The sequence below is a fragment of the Lonchura striata genome, chromosome 11 (assembly GCF_050655825.1).
Source record: "Lonchura striata isolate lonStrDom1 chromosome 11, ASM5065582v1, whole genome shotgun sequence".
In the NCBI taxonomy this organism is placed as follows: domain Eukaryota; kingdom Metazoa; phylum Chordata; class Aves; order Passeriformes; family Estrildidae; genus Lonchura; species Lonchura striata.
In genome coordinates, this window is record NC_140713.1 from 24,160,331 (window position 1) to 24,178,568 (window position 18,238).

The window sequence follows — 18,238 nt, forward strand, 5'->3', positions numbered from 1 at the left end:
GGCAGCGTCGGGGCAGCAGGGGCCACCCCGAGGGTGGAGCTGCAGCTGCAGGGGGGGCAGATCCCCTTGATTGCCTCGAGGACACAGCTGAGTTACCCCGCGGTGGGCGCCCCTCCTGTGCAGTGAGCGGCTCCAGGGCTGTAATTAAGCCCCCGAGGTTCATTACTGGGGGCACAGAGTGCAAAGCACTGCCAGGAGTGGGGGGGTGAGGGCGCCCAGCACAAGCCCAGGCTCCGGAGCCTCTGGTTGATATTAAATTGTCTTTATTACACAGATACAGAGTTAAGAACAGACATAACCTGAATCATAAAGTTTACATCTTTCACAGGTCAAACATACAGTACACTCAGAGAAAGCGGGGAACAGCAAGGGGGGGACAGCATGCCGAAGGAAAGTCCTACCACGTTATCTCTCTGGGCTGCGCCCCACGCCTGGCCCTGGCGGGGGGCTCCGGTTCGCAGCCCCGCAGGGCCCCCCGTGCTCGGTGTCCCCGTCCCGGGGCGGCACGGGCAGGGCTCAGCCCCGCGCGGGGCCGGGGAAGCGGTGCCGCCGCCGCCGGGAGGGAGGGAGCGGGACACGGGCGCGACCTCCCTCCCGGGGCCGTGGCGTTCCGTGACATCGGAGGAGCCCCCAGGGCTGCCACCGCAGGGGGACACCCCATCACAGTGCCTGCGACCTGGGGACGCACAGTGGCATTTGTCCCCAGCCTCAGACCCACTGGGACCCCAGCAGCCCCCGGGGGAGGAGGAGGAGGAGGAGGAGGAGGAGGAGGAGGAGGAGGAGATGCTGCAGGGGGACTTCGGGGGGCTCTGGCAGTGATGGAGCAAAAGCCAGGCAGGCGTGGGACCCCCGCTCCAGCCTCGCCGGGACGTGGCACTTTGGTTTCAGCTGGGATTTTGGGATGGGAACGTGAGGAAGGGGCCGGAGAGGGGCACCGGGGATCCACGTCCCTCCTGCCACCTCCCCGGCTCGGTGGCACCCCAGCAGCCAGCGCCCTGGGGACCTGGGACACGCTGTCGCCGTGTCCCCAGCACCGTCCCCCGGCCCCGGCCGTGACGGGAGCAGGAAACCCGGGAGCTGCGAGCAGCCTCGGGGACCTGATGTGGCACCCCGTGTCCCCTGGCTGTGCCAGCACCGCGCTGCTCATCCGCTGCCATCCCCACCGTGCCACCAAAGGGGCACAGCACGGGGCACACGTCCCTTGTCCCCCAGCGCCACCGTTTCGGAGCAAACCCCCAAGGTTTGTCCCGCAGGGCACCACCAGCACAGCATCACTTCAGCCCCGCGGCCGCTCCGTCCTCCCCGCAGCAAAGTTTTTTTTTTTTTTTTTAATTTTTTTTTTTAATTTTTTTTTTTGGGAAATCTCACATTTAAAGCTGTCGTTCTGGTTTGGCCGCCCGTCACCGCCGTCCCCTCCCTCCCCTCCCTCGGCTTTTGGTTTCAATGCAAGGTTCTGTAGGGTAGTTTTATTCTTAATTAAAATTAAAATTTAAAAAAAATCATAATAATTCCAAAAAAAAAAAAAAAAAGCAAACCAGCAGGGAGCGGAGTGGAAAGGAGAGCAGTCCCTGTGGAAGCGCTCTCGCCCGCGGTTTCCCGGCGAGGTGGAGGTAGAGAGGCAGAGCCCCGGCAGGAGCGGGGCCGGGGACACGCGGGGACGGGCGGGGACACGCGGGGACGGGCCGGACACCCGGGCGAGCAGGGGCATCTGCAATACTCTTATATATTACCTCTTCTCAGGAAACGTAAGAAAAATATACAATATTACATATGTCACACCATAAATAAAGTGAATGGTCACGGGAGGGGCGAAGCTCCCAGGGTTGGGGAGGGGGGAACAGAAACCACCCAAGGGGTGCACCGAGGTCTTGGGGGGCACAGAAACGTCCCCGGGGTTGGGCCAAGACCTTGGGGTGCACAGGAAACCCCTGGGGGGAGGCACCGAGACCTTGGGGTGCACAGAACCCTTCCAGGAGGATGCCCCAAGGTCTTGGGGTGCACAGAACCTTCCTAAGAGGATGCTCCAAGGTCTTGGGGTGCACAGGAAACCCCTGGGGGGAGGCACCAAGACCTTGGGGTGCACAGAACCTTCCCAGGGGATGCACCAAGATTTTGGGTGCGCAGAATCCTTCCAGGGGATGCACCAAGGTTTTGAGGTGTGCAGAACCCTCCCAGGGGATGCACCAAAGTTTTGGGGTGCACAGAATCCTCCCAGGGGATGCACCAAGATTTTGGGTGTGCAGAATCATCCCAGGGGATGCACCAAGATTTTGAGGTGTGCAGAATCCTCCCAGGGGATGCACCAAAGTTTTGGGGTGCACAGAATCCTCCCAGGGGATGCACCAAGATTTTGGGGTGCACGGAACCCCCAGCAGGGCCGGGTGCCGGTGGCACGGGGCCGGGGATGTCACCCTTGGCGTGTCCCCAGCTCTGCTGTGGCTCAGCCCGGCCCCGAGCCCTTCCCTCCTCTTCCTCCCCTCGGGAAAACACACAGGATGGGATTTGCGAATGCGGGAAAACTGCAGCTCCTCTCGATGCCAGGCCTCGCTCCGGGCAGCACCACGGCTCCACGCTTCCTCCTCGTCCTTTATTTGGCAAACGTCTCTTCTTCTTATCACGAGCATTATTATTATTATTATTATTATTCATTTTTGGACCTCTGCAGACACTATTTACATTCACATTAGCGCACAGCACTGCTGCCTCCGCTCGGAGCTCGGACTTTCCCTATTGCACTTCTGTCCTCCGTGCCGCTCCGGCGAGGCAAGAATCCCAAATAATCCACATTGTCCTTGGCCAGGAAGGCGGCAGCGTTCCTTTTCCTTTCCTTTTCCTCTTAAAAATCCTTGTGAAACAAATCCAGCGCGGGGGTGTGGGAGCAGCCTGGCAGTGAAGGGATGGGGGTCCCCCGACGGCTTCGGGGAGGGAGAAACCCAAAATCCGTCTTTTAGTTTCCTTTTTTTTAAATTATTTTTTTAATTATTCTTTTTTTTTTTTTTAAATCTCCTTTCTGTTCTCCTTTCCCAGGGCGGTGGCGGGCAGAGGTAGAGATGTGCCGGCTCCAGCTGCGGTTCTCAGCCCCATCTCCCCCTCCCACACCTTGGGGGTTGGGGTTTTAGTAAAAAAACACTTTTTCTTTTTTTTTTTTTTTTTTTTTTTGCTTTATTTTAATAGAAATTCTTTAAAGCCCCAGGGGCATGTCCATCCATCCTTGTGGGGAGGGGAAGGAAGCGACAACAGAATGAAACGAACTTTGGCAGTGGAGAGACGTTTGGATCTTCCTTGGTTTTGGATTTCCTTTGGAGCAGAGGTGAGTCTGGTCTGTTCTTGGCTAGCTAGCAAGGTAGTTACAGGTGAGCGTCCGTCACGCGTCGTCTGGTTTTTGGATTTTTCCTTTTTTTTTTTTTTGCTTTTTTTTTTGCTTTTTTACAATTTCTTACTTAAAGCCAAAGAGTCCGACGTTTTCTTTTTTATTTTCTTTATTTTTTTACAAAAAAAAAAAAGGTAAAAATTAAAAAAAAAAATAGGAAGAGAGAGATGAAGAAAAGAAGGTTTCTTTCCTCCTCCAAGTGAGCCCCTGGGCAGCACTGATGGGATGGGATCGGGCTGGTCTCTCCCCACAGCACTGCGTGGTGATGCTGGAGCCAAATCCCTCATCCAAAGAGCAAAAAAAAAAAAAAAAAAAAAAAAAACCAGCCAAAAAAACCCCAAAAAATCCCAAACCACAATCCCCCAGCCGATAGAAAAACCAACCGAAAAAAAGCCAAAACAAAGACCGAAGAAAGAACAGAGCCCGGTATTTGCCTTAACTCCACTTAAAGCCCAGTTTGAGGATCCGTGAGGGTTACTTGTGAGAGCTAGAGAGGTCGTTTCGGAGGTCACTCGAGTCAGGTCGCTGAGGAAATGGCGCGCGGCGCAGGCCGAGGCCGCTCAGCGGGACGCGCTGTCCAGCGGCGCCGGCGTGGCCGGGGTGCCGGCGCGGGACACGGCCACCGAGCCCGGCTCGCCGGGGCTGCCGGCCACGGCGGGGACCCCGTCGGGCTGGCCCGGCCCGGGGGCGCCGGGGCCCGGCAGCCCCTGCAGGGTCTGCCCGCAGACGTGGTGGTGCTTCTCCCAATCCTTGTGCTGGCAGAAGGAGCCGCAGTAGCGCGCGGTGTTGCAGCCGCTGCACGTCTCGCTCGCCTTGCGCCCGCAGTTCCAGCAGCTCTGCGGGAACGGGAACACGGCCTCAGCTCCGGAACGTGCGGCCCAGCTGGGCTGGGCGCCCTCACCCGGGACTGGCACTCCATCATGCCAGAGGGTGTACCTCCATCCCAGGGGGTGTACATCCATCCCAGAGGGTGTACATCCATCCCAGGGGGTGTACATCCATCCCAGGGAGTGTACATCCATCCCAGAGGGTGTACATGCATCCCAGAGAGTGTACATGCATCCCAGAGAGTGTACATGCATCCCAGAGAGTGTACATCCATCCCAGAGAGTGTACATGCATCCCAGAGGGTGTACATCCATCCCAGAGGGTGTACATGCATCCCAGAGGGTGTACATCCATCCCAGGGGGTGTACATCCATTCCAGGGAGTGTACATGCATCCCAGAGGGTGTACCTCCATCCCAGAGGGTGTACATCCATCCCACAGGGTGTACATCCATCCCAGAATGTGCACATCCATCCCAGTCTGTGCACAGCCATCCCAGAGAGTGTACATCCATCCCAGAGTGTGCACAGCCATCCCACAGGGTGTACATCCATCCCAGTCTGTGCACATCCATCCCAGTCCACGTACATTCATTCCAGACCATGTACATCCATCCCACAGGGTGTACATCCATCCCAATCTCTGCACATCCATCCCAGTCCGGGTACATCCATCCCAAACCATGTACATCCATCCCAGAGAGTGTACATCCATCCCAGAGGGTGCACAGCCATCTCAGAGTGTGCGCATCCATGCCAGACTGTGCACATCCATCCCAATCTCTGCACATTCATCCTAGACCAGGTACATCCATGCAGACCATGAACATCCATCCCAGACCATGAACATCCATCCCAAAGTGTGCACATCCATCCCAGAGAGTGTACATCCATCCCAGTCTCTGCACATCCATCCCAGTCTCTGCACATCCATCCCACACCATGCACGTCCATCCCAGACTGTCCATTTCCATATCAGACAGGCACACCCATTCTGGACCGTGCTCCCTTATCCTGAACCAGGTCCCCCTAATCCCAGCCCATCCAACCCTACCCTGGACCACGCACAACATCCCAGACCATGCACACCATCCTAGCCTGCATCCACATCCAGGCCCACGCACCCCATCATCGCCCACACGCTGCATCCCCGTCTCGGTGCAGGAATTCCCGTCCCCTCCCATCCCGCGGCGCTGCTGCACGCTCCCATTCCCACCCTCGATGGCATCACCAGCAGGTTCCACACACCAGCACCGCCACCAGCCCGTCCCCAGGGTCCCCACCTCGCTGGAGTCCTCCTGCTGATTGATGACGGTGAGGGCATCCTCGGACGCCTGGCGCTTGGCCTCGGCCAGGGCCCGTTCCATCTTGGCGCGCTCCGTGGTGATCAGCTCGTGGGCTTTCCGCTCGGCGTCCGACACGGCCTTCTGCAGCTCGGACATGGCCTGGCGCTTCACCTCGTTCACGGCTTCTTCTGGAAGGCAGCAGCCGAGCGTGGCCGCGGCGTGCCGCTGCCCAGCGTCCCCCCCTTCCCGCAGAACCAGCCCGAATTCCTCTTGCGCCGCAGGCACCCCAAGGAGGGGAGCTGTGGCAGAGGGGGCTGGCGCCCACCCCGCACTCACCAGCCTTCCTCCAGATCTCCTCGGGCATGTACCCGGAGAGCGGCCGCGGCGCGAAGTCCCGGTGAGCGTCTGCCAAGGACAGAGGGGACGCGATGAGGAGATGCTGTCCCCTTGGACCGGCCCCGCCGGCGGCGCCGGACCCCCGGGAGAACGGCCCCGCCCGCAGCCCGCGGCCCCGGCGGTCAGTACCTAACTGGGGAGCCTCGGTGGCGGCCGAGGAGGAGTTGTGGGGGCGTGCGGAGGGGGGGCTGCCTTTCTTCATGTCCTCGGCGTCGCTGTAGCGCCGGATCCAGTGGTTGAGCTCCTCGCGATCGGCCTCCTGGCACCGCCGCAGCACCGTCAGCGACCGCCGCGTCTTCTCCACCATGTCCATGATGCAGTTCAGCAGCTGCGGGGGCAACAGCGGGCGTGGGGAGGGGGCTGTGCTGCAGGCAGCCGGGGGGCTGCGGTGCCCGGTGCTGGGATTCGGGCTGTGCCAGGCTGGGCCAGCTCCGGGGTGCTGAGCTGGCTGTGGAAGCAGAGGATGCTCGGGAGGAAAGCCCCGGGAGGGGCTGCGGGCAGAGCAGGACACACACACACGGATGGGGCAGGGGCTCTACGTACGTTGTTGAGGTGCTTCCACTCCTCCGCCCACTCGCGGTCCGTGAGCCGGTGGTCGATCACCTCCTCCTGCCGCGTCCCGTGCACGGCTGCGAGGCAAGAGCGGAGCGGGGTCAGCCCCCCTGCGGGACCCCCCGTCCCTTCAGGGGGGTCCCAGCCCCGTTCAGCCCCGTTCAGCCCCGTTCAGCCCCGTTCAGCCTCGTTCAGCCCCGTTCAGCCCCGTTCAGCCCCGTTCAGCCCCGCTCCCCCCGTGCGCGGGGCTCACCGGCGGGCCGCGGGCGCTCGCGGAGCTCCCGGGGGTCGGGGTGCCGGTAGGAGTCCCGGTAGTGGTGTGCCATGGCCATGTCCTCCAGGCGGTAGTGCTGGGGTAGCGGGGGGCCGGCGGCGGGGTGCCCCAGCCCGTTCGGGGGGTGGCTCAGCCCGTTGCTGGGGCTGTAGCGCTGCGCGGGGCTCATGGTGCACGGCCGCTTGCTGAGGTGCTCGGGGTGCAGGGGGTCTCGGTCCAAACCGTTCTCTTTGGTCCTGGCCGGAGGAGAGGATGTCGGTCCCCGCTGGGACCCCCTGGAACAACCCCCCCCCACCCTTTTCAGGGGCGCCCCCCTGAAAAATCCCACGCGGCCCATCCCGGCTGGCACCTGTCTGGCGTCCTCCTCTTGCCGCTCTCGCCCACCTCCAGGAGCAGCTCGGAGGAGTCGATGGGAGAGGAGGCGTTGGCGTCCAGCAGCAGCTGCTCGTGCTGCGCCAGGTACTGGGCCGGGCTCTGCTTGGCCATGCGGGCGCAGTGCAGCAGCTCCCGCTGCAGCAGCGGCAGGTTGGCCTGTGCAGGGGAGGCGACAGTGCAGTCCACAGCCCCGCAGCCCCCCCCGAGCAGCCTGGCTGTGCCCCCAGCTCACCACGGGCAGGGGGTGCACGGGGGTGCCTTCCCTTTGGGCTCCTGCTCCTTTTCCCCAGGGGACGGCCTTGGGATGTCAGTAGAGCGCCCAGGTGGGATTTTGGGGGACGTGTGTGGCACCCCACAGGGCTCAGACACAGCTTCAACAGAGCTCTCCTGCATCCTGGGCTGCAGAGCATCATCCCTGGGCCACCTCAGCCACTCTGTCCCTACAACTGCTCCCTGGGGACTTCACCTGTGGGACCTCCAGCCCCTGTGGCACCCACAGCTGTAAGGATCAACTCCCCTCCCACCCACCGTGTCCCCCCACAGCGCTGCAGCCCCAGGAGCAGCAGGAACGAAGCAGCAGAACCCCTTTTGCCCGGTGCTCTGGCTGCCAGCCCTGGATTTTGCCTCCGGCAGCTGAGCCGCAGCCAAATCCCATCTGTGGGACACGTTAGCGCCCGAGCCCGAGCTGCAGTCGCGGTGAGCAGGGCCAGACCCTCCCTCCCCTTCCCTTCCCTGGCCGGGGGGGAGCAATCCCACAAAAACAGCAAGTCCCCAGTCTGGGAAGCACGCCGAGCCCGGCTGGTTGCAGTTAGGATAATGAGAAACATCTGGGCCGGGCGGTGGGAACAGCTGGGAGCGGGGTGCCAGGGCGGCCGCTGCGCTCTTGGCACCGGGACAGCGGCGATGGATCCCAGCCTGCCTGGAGCCACAGGGCCACCAGTGCCCGCCGGGGCCTGGCCCTTCACCTTGCCCTGCTCCCACGGAGCCCAAAAACCCTGCTGGATGGGAGGGGAGGGGAGGGGGCTCTGCCCTCCCCCTCCAGCTCAGCCTGGAGCAAACTACCCCAGCAGATTCCTGTGATGAGCATGGACCTCCACTCACGGAGTGCTCTGGGGGGCTGGTATGCTGAGGTGGAAAAGGGGTTATTTTTGCACTTTTTAATTATTCCTTTGCTAACAAAGGACAGGGGACACTGGGCTTAAACATCTGCTGGCAGTGCCGGTGCTGCCAGGCGTGCCAGCGCCGGGCAAATCCCTCTGGAGCGGGGTGACACTGCAGAGTCAGCGCGAAATTAAAAGTCAAATTTAAAAAAAAAACGGGGGAATTTTTAATGAATTGCAAATGGCAACCAGCTGGGCCGACCACTCGCTTTATTGCAGCCAGCCGGGGGCCTGGGTGACTCCACACGTGTGGGGGAAAACGGGCAGAGCCACAGGCAGCTGCCAGCCCCAGAGCCATCCCCAAACCCCCCAAATCCCCTGTGCTGAAATGCTGCCATGAATCCCGCCCTGCCCGGGCCGGAGACCCACCTTGAGGAAGGGGATGACGAAGGGTCGCAGCGGGAAGTTGGTGGCTTCTTGGAGCTTGGCGTGAAACTCCTCGATGGTGAGGGTGGAGTTCTGCGGGGACAGCCTGGGCTCAGCACCCCTGGTACAGCCCCCATGCCCCTGGGGACGCTTGGCTGTTCCTTCCCCATTCCTGCTGCTCTGCCAGGCTCGCAGGGAAACCACACTCAAGGGAAAACCACACTCAAGGGACAACCACACTCGAGGGACAACCACACTCGAGGGACAACCACGCTCAAGGTTTCCCTGGCCATGCCAGCAGCCAGGACCAGCCCTGCGCTGGCTGTGCGGATCCCAGGAGACGCTGGGAAAACAACCCCCCTTTCCTCCAGGATTTAGATCAATCTAGGCCACTCTTTCCCTCTCAGCAGCATCTCCATCCCCAGAGGAAAACCCGGGCTGCTCGGCCGCGGGGTCCCCGTGGCTGAGCCCACGGACGTACCACGAGCCCCAGGACGAGGGTGCGCACCCGCTCCCCGATCTCGGGGGAGATGTCGTTCCCGAACTGCTGCAGGGTGGTGAGGAAGCGCTTGAGCTTGGAGAGCTGGCGGGCACCGCAGGCCGGAGGGAGCTGGTGGGTGGACAGGGAGGCGCTGGAGGAGGTGGCCGGCCCGTTGCTGAACCCGTTGGGGGTGGACGGAGCCCCGTTGATGGCGGTTGGCGAGTGGCTGCTCCCGTTCATCACTGGGGAGACAGGGAACGGGACGTCAGAGAGGGTGGCTGTGCCCTGGCACCGTGGGATGGTAGGACCAGAGTGTCCTGCTGAGTAATGTGAGGCTGGCACCCTGCTGGATGCTCCGGGATGCTGGTGAATCCCTGGGGCTGCATCCCGGACTGGTCCCAGTGCTGTGGGGGCTGCGGGGCATCCCCCAGTTCAGCAGCTCCTCAAGAGCCAAAGCAGCCAAGGGAAGGGGCTCCATCCTGCCCCTCAGGGAGCTGCTCAGCACTCCCAGAGAGAGCCCAGGAGCCACTTCCCATGGAGCCCAGCCTGGCACCTGTCCCCAGTGCCCGGTCAGGAGGGACAGGAGCTGCCTGAGCACCGCACGCCGGCAGACCTCGCGGGGATATTTTGGGGTGCCGACCATCCGAGTGGCAGACCACTCTCTCCTGCACCAGCACCACAGGGGCCTTCCCCTGGCCAGCACGGGTGACAACACGTGTCACCATGTCCCAGCCAGCGTGAGTGACAACATGCGTCACCCATGTCCCAATGGCGCAGGTGACAACACGCATCACCCATGTCCCAGTGGCGTAGGTGACAATATGTGTCACCCATGTCCCAATGGCGCAGGTGACAACACACATCACCCATGTCCCAGTGATGTAGGTGACAATATGTGTCACCCATGTCCCAATGGCGCAGGTGACAACACATGACACCCATGTCCTGATGGAGCAGGTGACAACCCCCATCACCCATGTCCCAGTAGTGTAGGCGACAACATGCGTCACCCATGTCCTGATGGCACAGGTGACATTATGTGTCACCCGTGTCCCAATGGCTAGGGTGACAACACGCATCACCCATGTCCTGGCCAGCACAGGTGACAAGATGTGTCACCCATGTCCTGGCCCATATGGGTGACAAGATGTGTCACCCATGTCCCGGCCAGCACGGGTGACAAGATGTGTCACCCACGTTCCGGCCAGCACAGGTGACAAGATGTGTCACCCATGTCCTGGCCCATATGGGTGACAAGATGTGTCACCCATGTCCCGGCCAGCACGGGTGACAAGATGTGTCACCCACATCCCGGCCAGCACAGGTGACAAGATGTGTCACCCATGTCCCAGCCAGCACGGGTGACAAGATGTGTCACCCCTGTCCCCACGGTGTGTGGCCCCGCGGCCCCTGGCGCGCCCGTGCCCGTCCCGTCCCCGCTGGGCTCGCGCTGACCTGGGGGTGCCATGCTGCCCTGCCAGCCCTGCCTGCTCGGGGGTCCCGCTGGCTCCCCGGCCGGGCAGCGCCCAAAATAACCCGGCGGCCACGGGTGCTTTCATTCCGCGACTGGTGCGCTCCGAAGCTGGACACACACGTGTCCCCGGGCCGGGCTGGGCCGGGTTCCGTCCCCGTCACCCGGGCAGGGCGAGGGGCTGGCACCGGGGAGCCCCCGGGGCGGCGGCTGCGCTCGGGTCTCTCATGAGAGCGGGCGTTTCATTTTACTTACAAAGACAGACCATCGACCATTTCAAGCAACCATGAAAACGGCCGCGAGGCAGAAACGTCGGAGGGCCAGCGTCTCGATCTGCAAGCAAAATAAAACACGCTATGATGAGAGAGCAGAGGGGGCAGCTCTCCAGCCCGGCGCGGGATGCTCCTCACCACGGGCACGTGTGCCATGGGCACCAGATCAACCAGGGTCCCTGCGTCCCGCTGCAGCCGCAGGGAGGGGTCAGGGCATGGATGTGGGCTGCCTGATAAAGCTCTGACAGTTTAGGGACCAAATGAGGTCCCTCAAAGCCAAAAACAACCGAAATGCCATTGTGGTCACGCCAAGCTGCTCCATGGCCCCAGCCTTGTGTCTCAAACCCTGCTCCATGCTGAGCTGGGAAGGAGAGGCCGCTTGCACCCCTGGCCCTGCACCCTGAATCCTGCTCGTGCTGAGCCGTGGCAGAGGGGCTGCACCCCCAGCCCCGTGTCCTGAACCCCTCTCTGTGCTGCAGAGGCCGCTTGCACCCCTGGTCCTTCATCCCAGACCCAGCCACACCTGGGCAGCCACATCCCCACAGGGCTGGGATTGACAGCCAAACCCCCTCCAAGCACAGCACGAGCTGATTTCCAGAGTCCAGAAGCGCTGCTGGGGGGCTGCAGGTGTCAGGGGATGGATCTCGGGGGGTGTTTTGGGCTGTTTTCTTCCCCACTGGGGTTTTTCTGAGCAAGAAACAGCTACGAGCAAAACCCTTGCGCAGGCGTGTGCCCAGGAAAAGTCTCAGCAGAGCTGGAGCAGCTGCTGGCAGTGCCCATTGGCACCGTTGCCAGCCTTGTCCCCTGCCTGTCTGGATCCTGCATTTCATGTCCCTTGTCCATCCCCATGCCAGGACAGTGACACCAGCACAGTGCCAGACCCCTGCGGCTGTGCCACAAGCCCTCGTGCCTCTGGTGCCACCACCACGTCGGGCGGCTGTCCCCAGTCCAACCACAGAGACTGAAACTCCCACCTGGAGCCCCCCCGATGCCACCACGCCATGGCCTGGGCAGGGCAAGGAGGTCCCATCCACTGTGGCTTTGCCATGTCACCGCCCTGCCACCCTTGGGTGCCACGTGCAAGCGGCAGACGCGTCCCCACTGATCCACAGGAACCCCCCGAACCCCCGCCACCCTCCAACCACACACGGCCCCGTGCCAGCACTCGGTGACCAGCTGGCAGAAGAGCAGGACCGAGCAGGATGTCCCCGTCCCCAGGGACCTCACGGGGCACCGCTGGCCACGGGCGGTGCCACGGCGCTGCCCGCAGGAACCACGGCACGCCAGGAGAGCCTGGGGACAGGCAGTGGCACGCCGGGGTGGAGCCGGGCTGGCAGCCCGTGCCCGCGGAACTCACCGGTGCCAGGCGTGAGGGAGGGCTGGCGCGTGGCTCCCTGCGCGGCGGCGGGCGGCGGCATGGCGGGCGGCGAGGAGCGGGCCTGCGTCTTCACGTCGGCCGGCGAGTCGGGCATGGCAGCGGCTCCGCGTTATCTGTGGGGAGAGAGGGCACGGCGTGGTGAGCGGGGCAAACAGGGGGCACCTGGGCACCTTGGGCTGGCGTAGCCATGGCCAGGGCCGCTGTAGCACTGAGGTGGCAGTGCCCAGGGTTGTGGGGTGGGTGATGGACTTGCTGTTCATCTGCGCAGAGGTGGGGACAGTGGCAGTGCCAGCCCCAGAGCCATCCCAAATGCCCTGTGAGGAAATGCTGCCACGAATCCCGCCCTGCCCGGGCTGGAGACCCACCTTGAGGAAGGGGATGATGATGAAGGGTGGCAGCGGGAAGTTGGTGGCCTCTTGGAGCTCGGCGTGGTTGGCACCGCTGTGCCCCTGCCATGCCAGCCCTGCCCCAGCCTGTGTCACATCATCGCTGCTGTCACAGCGCAGCAGCCTCCTGACACAGCCCGGGAATTCCTGCTGACCCCTCACCACCCCTGGCAGCATCACGCAGGGCTGGCACAGCCCCTGGCAGAGACTGTGGCATCATTACAGCCGGTGTTTGGTGTTTAGTGGCGGTGACAATAGCAGGACCCACACATCACCAGGGACTGTGCCCCCCAGACCCTGCAATCCAGGGATCTGGAGCTCCAGCCATCCCCACCATCACCCAGCGGGCACCACCCGGCCCCAAATAACTCACAGCAGTGCATTCCTGGGTGGGAGCCATCCCCTGCAGCACCATCCCCTGCAGCACCATCCCCTGCAGCCACGGCCCGGGGCAGGCTCTGGGCCCCGGTGGCCACACGTGCTGGCAGCTGTGGGCATCTGTCACCCCGTGGGCTGCCTGTGGCTCTGGCCAAAGATGGAATCGGCCACCGGGGCCACCCCCGGCCATGGGGTCCCCCCTGTGCCCTGGCACGCTCCCACCTGGCCTGGCTGATAATCACCAATCCAATATTCAGCCTTAACCCAGGGTGGCTGTGGGTGACATTGAGGTGAGTAAAAGCAGGGCCTGGTCCCCACGGAGATGCTCTCAGGGTTGTGCCACAGCTGGTGCCACACAGAGCGCCAGGAGATGGTGGCAGGAGCCCAAATCTCAGCTGGTCACCTACAGGATCCTTCTGGAAGGCTCCAGCACCATGGGTGTCCCTCTCTGTGCACGGCACACTGGAATGCTGCAGACACCAGGATGGGAATGCTGCAGTTCCCACTCCTCGCTCCCTTCTCCCTCCCCAGCCACAGGAGACACCCCAAGACCAGGCAGCTTCCCTCACCCCAAAACCTCAGCTTCCTTACAGGGCCTGCCAGAAGAAATGGTCTGTTTTGAAAACTTTTATTTCCCTTTTCATGGAAATGTCCATCTCTGGGCAAAACTTCTCCAGCTTCCCGGGATTCCCCTGTCACTCTGAGGAGCAGGATCCAGCTCCGAGGGCGGAGGACGAGCCCCGAGTGTGCACAGGGTGTGACCCTGTGAGGTCACAGCTGCAGCACCCGATCCCACACCATCCTTGCCAGCATGCCTGGCACCATCCCTGTCCCTGTCACAGCCCTGGCACCATCCCTGTCCCCTGTCACAGCCCTGGCACCATCCTTGTCCCTGTCACACCCCTGGCACTATCCCTATCACTGTCACACCCCTGGAATGGTCCCTGCACCCCTGAATGCTCCCTGCCCTGCCTGCACCTCCATCCCAGCTCTGGTCCCCTCGCTGCCCTGGCTCCGTGCACATTCCCACACCAAGAGAAAACACGGATACATTCATCCTGGCACTGACATGGCTTTTCCACAGCTTCCCATCAGCAGGAAAGTTTCCATCAAGCTCAGCAAGCACTCAGGGAAATGCGGCCTGGGGCTGGTTTTTCTTCTCTTTTCTTTTTTGCCTGTAAGTTTTACATTTTCCCCGAGGTGTTTGCAACCCAAACACAGCCAGGCAGGCACGGGGTTGGGATAAAGAGCTTGGAATGCCCAGAGCACCCAACCACGACTGTGCCACCAACCCAGGTCCTTTGGAGGATGGGGCGAGCTCCAGCAGAGCAAAGGAGGTTTTGGGGAGCAAAGTGCAGCCTCCCCTCAGCACCTTCACACAGCGATTCCCCAGCACAACTCCAACTCCACTGGAATTATTTTTCCCTCTATTTTTTCCTCTCTTTGGGGTAATTTGTCCCAGCCGCTCGGGGCCGTGTCTGTTTTCCTCCATCTGGTTTCCATTAGGTCTGTGCAGCCCAGATGAATAAGTAATAATATAAAAATAAAAGGATTAGTATTTTCTCCTGGGCTGGCGGGAGCGGCTGCTCCCCACCCTGCCCCCCGGGGCCAGGGCATGCCAGAGCCCCCCACACCCCTGTGGGACCCCCGAGCCCCCCGTTTGTCACAGGGCAGGGTTTAACCCTGGGGCAGGTCCCTGTGCCACCCTGAGCCCCCCGTTTGTCACAGGGCAGGGTTTAACCCCCGGGCATGGCCCTGTGCCACCCCGAGCCCCCCGTTTGTCACAGGGCAGGGTTTAACCCTGGGGCAGGTCCCTGTGCCACCCCGAGCCCCCCGTTTGTCACAGGGCAGGGTTTAACCCCCAGGGCAGTTCCTGTGCCACCCCGAGCCCCCCGTTTGTCACAGGGCAGGGTTTAACCCCCAGGACAGATCCTTGTGCCACCTTGAGATCCCTGTTTGTCACAGGGCAGGGTTTAACCCCCGGGCATGGCCCTGTGCCACCCTGAGCCCCCCGTTTGTCACAGGGCAGGGTTTAACCCCCGGGCAGGGTGACACTGTCACATGCCAGCCATTCCAGCGGGCACAGGGCATCCCGCTGGAGCCCGGGGCAGGAGCGGTGCCCGGTGCCGGAGGGATGCGACCGTCCCAGCCCGGCTTTGCTGCTTCCCGCAGCCCCAGGAGCCCATCCGGCCGCCGCCCGGGGCTCTGCGTGTCCCCGGGACACGAGTGGGCTGTGCCAGCCCCGGGTGGGCGCCCGGGCCGCCGCTGTGCTCTCCTTCCCGCAGGGATGCGGAGGAAGCAGGCACGGAGCTGCCCGGGCTGCGGCACTGGGGAGCCCCGGCTCCCTGCAGGCAAAGCTGCCCGGGTGAACAAGGGGTTAAAGGGAATTCAGCGCCCAGCATCCTTCATGCTCTCCAAATGGCCACAAATGAAATCCAGATGCTGGAGGCGACGTCTCCCCAAGCTCCCCAAGCCGGGCTGCCTCGGAAACAAAGGCAGGGAAGCGTTCCTGCTCCTGGCTGCCAGCAGCAGCTCCCGGTAAGGTGGCAGGGCTGGAGCTGCCCCTGGAGCAGATTTGGGATCCTGCAGGTCTGGCAGCAGCTCCCGGTAAGGTGGCAGGGCTGGAGCTGCCCCTGGAGCAGATTTGGGATCCTGCAGGGCCATCAGCAGCTCCCGGTAAGGTGGCAGGGCTGGAGCTGCCCCAACCCGAGCAGATTTGGGAACCTCTGGGGCCCGGGGCCGGGCAGCAGCACCAGCCTCGTGCACCAGCCCGGCTGAGCTGCTGGGACATCAGGGCACCACCAGCTGCCTCCTCCCCTGCACCATCCTGACCCCTCCCTGCTGACAAAGGTGACAAAGGTGACAACAGGTTCACCCCAGCTGCGCTGGGAGCATGAGAAAGCAGGAGTGCAGCTGGGGGTGCTGACAGAAGGTGGCTTTAGGTGGGATTTTGGGAAGGAATCCTTCCCTGGGAGGGAGGTGAGGCCCTGGCACAGGTGCCCAGAGCAGCTGTGGCTGCCCCTGCATCCCTGGCAGTGCCAAGGCCAGGCTGGACAGGGCTTGGAGCAGCCTGGCACGGTGGGAGGTGTCCCTGCCGTGGCAGGGCAATGAGGTGAGCTTTAAGGCCCCTCTCCATTCAAACCAGTCCACAGTTCCATGGTGATGCTGGAGGGATGCTGCCCATCCATCACTGCGGTGTCCCAGGTGCTCATTTTGGGGAGCCAGCCCAGCAGGGAGCAATCCACACCCAGCACTCATCAGCAGAAATTAAACTCTTCATGAGTAAATCCAATTAATCAAAACTCTCTGCGCAATTTGTAAAGAAGCCCAGATTCAGCCAGCTCCGGGCCTGGGGAGGCCCTGCAGGTCATCCCCACCTCCCAGCAGCACAATCCCAGATTTCCCAGCTCAGGTGCACCCGGCTGGCTCTGCTTCCTGAGCACCCACACCCTGCAGTGCCAGCGCTGCTGGCAGATGCCCCACGGGCAGGTCCCGAGCCCCGGTGCCCTCCCACGGCGTGGCAGGGACAGCACAGCTCCACACGGCACAGCAGCGCCCGCAGCCAGGCTCTCCACGCGCCCCAAAGCCCCAAAATCCCAGTTTTCAAACCAAAACCGTGCACCCAGGGAGCCACAGCAGCTGGCTCGGTGCCACCGAGGCAGTGCCAGCAGCTCCGAGCTGGCGTGGCCGGGGGGTGGGGGATGGGGATGGGTTGGATTTTTCCTCGAAACAACGACCAAAAAAAGCCAAAAAAAAAAAAAAAAAAAAAAGGTGCCCTCTCTGTTTTACAAGCCTTCATTTGCTATTGTTTATGTAAACAGGTAAATTGTTTCGTATCTCAATTAAAAACATCTGCCACATAAATGAATACCAATTAACTCATCCTGTTTTTAATTACTCTGTTAATTACACACAGGCAGCAAAAAGGATGGCAGGGGAATAGGGAAAGCACGCTTACACCCCCCCTTCCCACCTTGCTCTTGGCAAGGATCCGAAACGTGCCCGGATAATGATGGATTAAGGTGAAAACCGTGGCTCGTGGCCAGCTCCGGCGTGGCGGCTCCCCCCGGGGCTGCCGGGCCGCCTCGCGCGGGGATTTCCCGGGACCCTCTGGAGAGATTTTGGACACCTCAAGCCCCACGGGATGCCCCAAGGCCGCTTACATCCCCCAGCCCCGCGGGCGCTCCCGGTGCCAGCCCCGCGGGCGCTCCCGGTGCCAGCCCCGCGCTCCTCCTCCGAACGAGAGCCAAACTTTGGGATGGCGAGAGGAGCCAGGAGGCAGCGTCCTCACGGCCCCAGCGCATCCTCGTGCTGCCCCCGGGAGCCCTCCTGGCACCCAGGGGTGCCCCCACGGCTGCGCGGGGTGGGTGCCGTCCCCGGCGAGGGACCCCGGGCGCCGCCGGCCCCCCCCGGCTGCGGGAAGCTTTCCAAGCGAGCAGATGGGGCAGGGAGCGGCGGCAGGAGGAGGAGGAGGAGAGCAGAAAAGGCTATTTTCTCACGCTACATATTTTACAAGTCGAACATTTTGTGCATTTCAGCCCTGCCTGTAAAAGCATCCCGGCCTCAGCGCCGGGACTCGGCGGCGGAGCCCGTGAGTCAACAGCGGCTGGCGACGACGTGGCTGCTGGCGGGGGGACAGGCTGGGAGGAGGGGTCCCCCACACCCAGGGGAGGTTTGGGGGGTCCCCCCGACCTATGGGCCAGCGGTACCCAGCCGGGGCACAAATCTGCTGCAGCGTCGCGCCCGCTGCCACCGTCGGATTCATCCCCCCGGGGTGGCACAGGGAGGTGGGCACGCACACCCCCAGCCACCCTGCTGCTCCCCGGCTGCCTTCCACTCCTGGAAACGAAACAGCGGGATAAACAGTGCCGCGGGCAGCCCGGAACGCCTGGAGAGGAGCAGGGCTGGGGCTGACCCTGCCGGAGCTGCCCCCACGCAGGAAACACCCACGGCCTGGGCTGCGCCATCCCCCAGGGCACTGCCAGAGGGGCACCCCAAAAGCGGCCCCGCGCCCCGGCCGGGCATTTCTGCAGCCGTGGGCACGGGGATGCTCGTGCCCACAGGTGGCCCTGATGGCTGGGGGGCACCCGCAGCGGCTTCGGGGCATCCCGGAGGCAGGAGCGGCCGGAGAAGGGAAAGTTCCCCCGAAGCACCGCCGGAATCCCGGCGAGCTCCCTGCAGCGTGGGAACGCCGAGGCGCCGCCGGTTCCCCAGGGACCCCGCGGCGGACCCTGCCCCGCCAGGCCGGTACCGGCTCCGGGGAGTG

The 18,238-nt window shown here is 62.6% G+C and overlaps 1 protein-coding gene across 11 annotated transcripts in view; it reads right to left on the reverse strand.

Moving 5' to 3' along the window:
• Positions 1-246: 246 nt before the first annotated feature.
• The window catches only part of CBFA2T3 (CBFA2/RUNX1 partner transcriptional co-repressor 3), a 31,706-nt gene continuing 13,714 nt past the window's right edge, over positions 247-18,238 (reverse strand). For 3 of the 11 annotated variants that reach the window (XM_085589962.1, XM_021526926.3, XM_077786394.2), the window contains exons 2-12: positions 12,188-12,321; positions 10,814-10,891; positions 9,088-9,329; positions 8,610-8,699; positions 7,055-7,236; positions 6,685-6,941; positions 6,423-6,508; positions 6,009-6,207; positions 5,820-5,888; positions 5,481-5,671; positions 247-4,206 (exon numbers count right to left, since the gene is read on the reverse strand). In XM_085589962.1, the coding sequence (XP_085446088.1) occupies positions 3,931-4,206; positions 5,481-5,671; positions 5,820-5,888; positions 6,009-6,207; positions 6,423-6,508; positions 6,685-6,941; positions 7,055-7,236; positions 8,610-8,699; positions 9,088-9,329; positions 10,814-10,891; positions 12,188-12,302 (1,785 nt within the window). In that variant the 5' untranslated portion in view covers positions 12,303-12,321 and the 3' untranslated portion in view covers positions 247-3,930. Of the gene's footprint in view, positions 4,207-5,480; positions 5,672-5,819; positions 5,889-6,008; positions 6,208-6,422; positions 6,509-6,684; positions 6,942-7,054; positions 7,237-8,609; positions 8,700-9,087; positions 9,330-10,813; positions 10,892-12,187; positions 12,322-12,573; positions 12,773-18,238 lie in introns of those variants that run through there. The other 8 variants (XM_021526928.3, XM_085589964.1, XM_085589965.1 and 5 more) reach the window with 7 other exon arrangements.